Source organism: Sinocyclocheilus grahami, unplaced genomic scaffold (genome assembly GCF_001515645.1).
Source record: "Sinocyclocheilus grahami isolate Dianchi unplaced genomic scaffold, SAMN03320097.WGS_v1.1 scaffold5476.1, whole genome shotgun sequence".
Taxonomy (NCBI): Eukaryota; Metazoa; Chordata; class Actinopteri; order Cypriniformes; family Cyprinidae; genus Sinocyclocheilus; species Sinocyclocheilus grahami.
Window position 1 is genome coordinate 1 of NW_015510156.1, and position 788 is coordinate 788.

At 35.2% G+C, this 788-nt stretch overlaps 1 protein-coding gene across 2 annotated transcripts in view; it reads left to right on the forward strand.

Annotated features, from left to right (window-relative positions):
- Positions 1-569: 569 nt before the first annotated feature.
- LOC107577227 (thymidine kinase, cytosolic-like) overlaps positions 570-788 on the forward strand; it is a 9,463-nt gene continuing 9,244 nt past the window's right edge. Inside the window, exon 1 of one of the 2 annotated variants that reach the window (XM_016263330.1) lies at positions 570-723. In XM_016263330.1, coding sequence (XP_016118816.1) covers positions 628-723 — 96 coding nt within the window. In that variant the 5' untranslated portion in view covers positions 570-627. The remainder of the gene's footprint in view (positions 724-788) is intronic. The other variant, XM_016263329.1, reaches the window with a different exon arrangement.

The following is a 788-nucleotide window of genomic DNA, read 5'->3' on the forward strand; positions in this document are numbered from 1 at the left end:
ACACACTCTCACACACACACACACACTCACTCAGACACACTCACAGACACACTCACACACGGGAACTGAAAATAATGTCATAATATTTTAAACATGTTAATGACTTTTTTTTTTTTTTTTAACAATTTCAGAGACGATATAAAACAATCAAATTCCACTAAAAATACCTTAAATATTGGGGATGAATTTAAGCATTTTTGTTTATTCCCTTCGAACTAAACGCACTGCTGTTACACGCAAAGCACCATTTATACATGCATATCACAATAAATAAATAACACCCGAAACGAAAATTTTAACAAATTAAATAAAAATAATAAATTCAACAGCTTTAAGATTCCTGGAAAGTGAAATAGTTTGGATACACATAACAATAAATAAAGGATTTTGACGAGTGAATTTACTAAATATATATTAATATTGATATGTTATGTACTTTTATCTTTGGTACCTTGGCATTAATACACAAAAAACAGGTTATTTTAAAGATCAACGCGGCTGCGCGCGGCCTCGATTCTGATTGGTCCAGAGGAACGTGACGACACCGCTGCTATAAAAGGACACACAGCGCTGGCGCGACGTTCAAATCTAACTGTAAGTCCAACAAATACATCATAAACAATAGACATGGATTGCTTGAATATAGCGAAGTTTTTACCAAATTCCCCACGGAAGACACGAGGACAGATTCAGGTAACTGTGAGATCAATGTACTTCGCGATGAAGATCGAATGTGCATACTTTAGAAAAGCGAGGGTGGTGTTTTTAGGCTTTGTTGTGGATTGGCT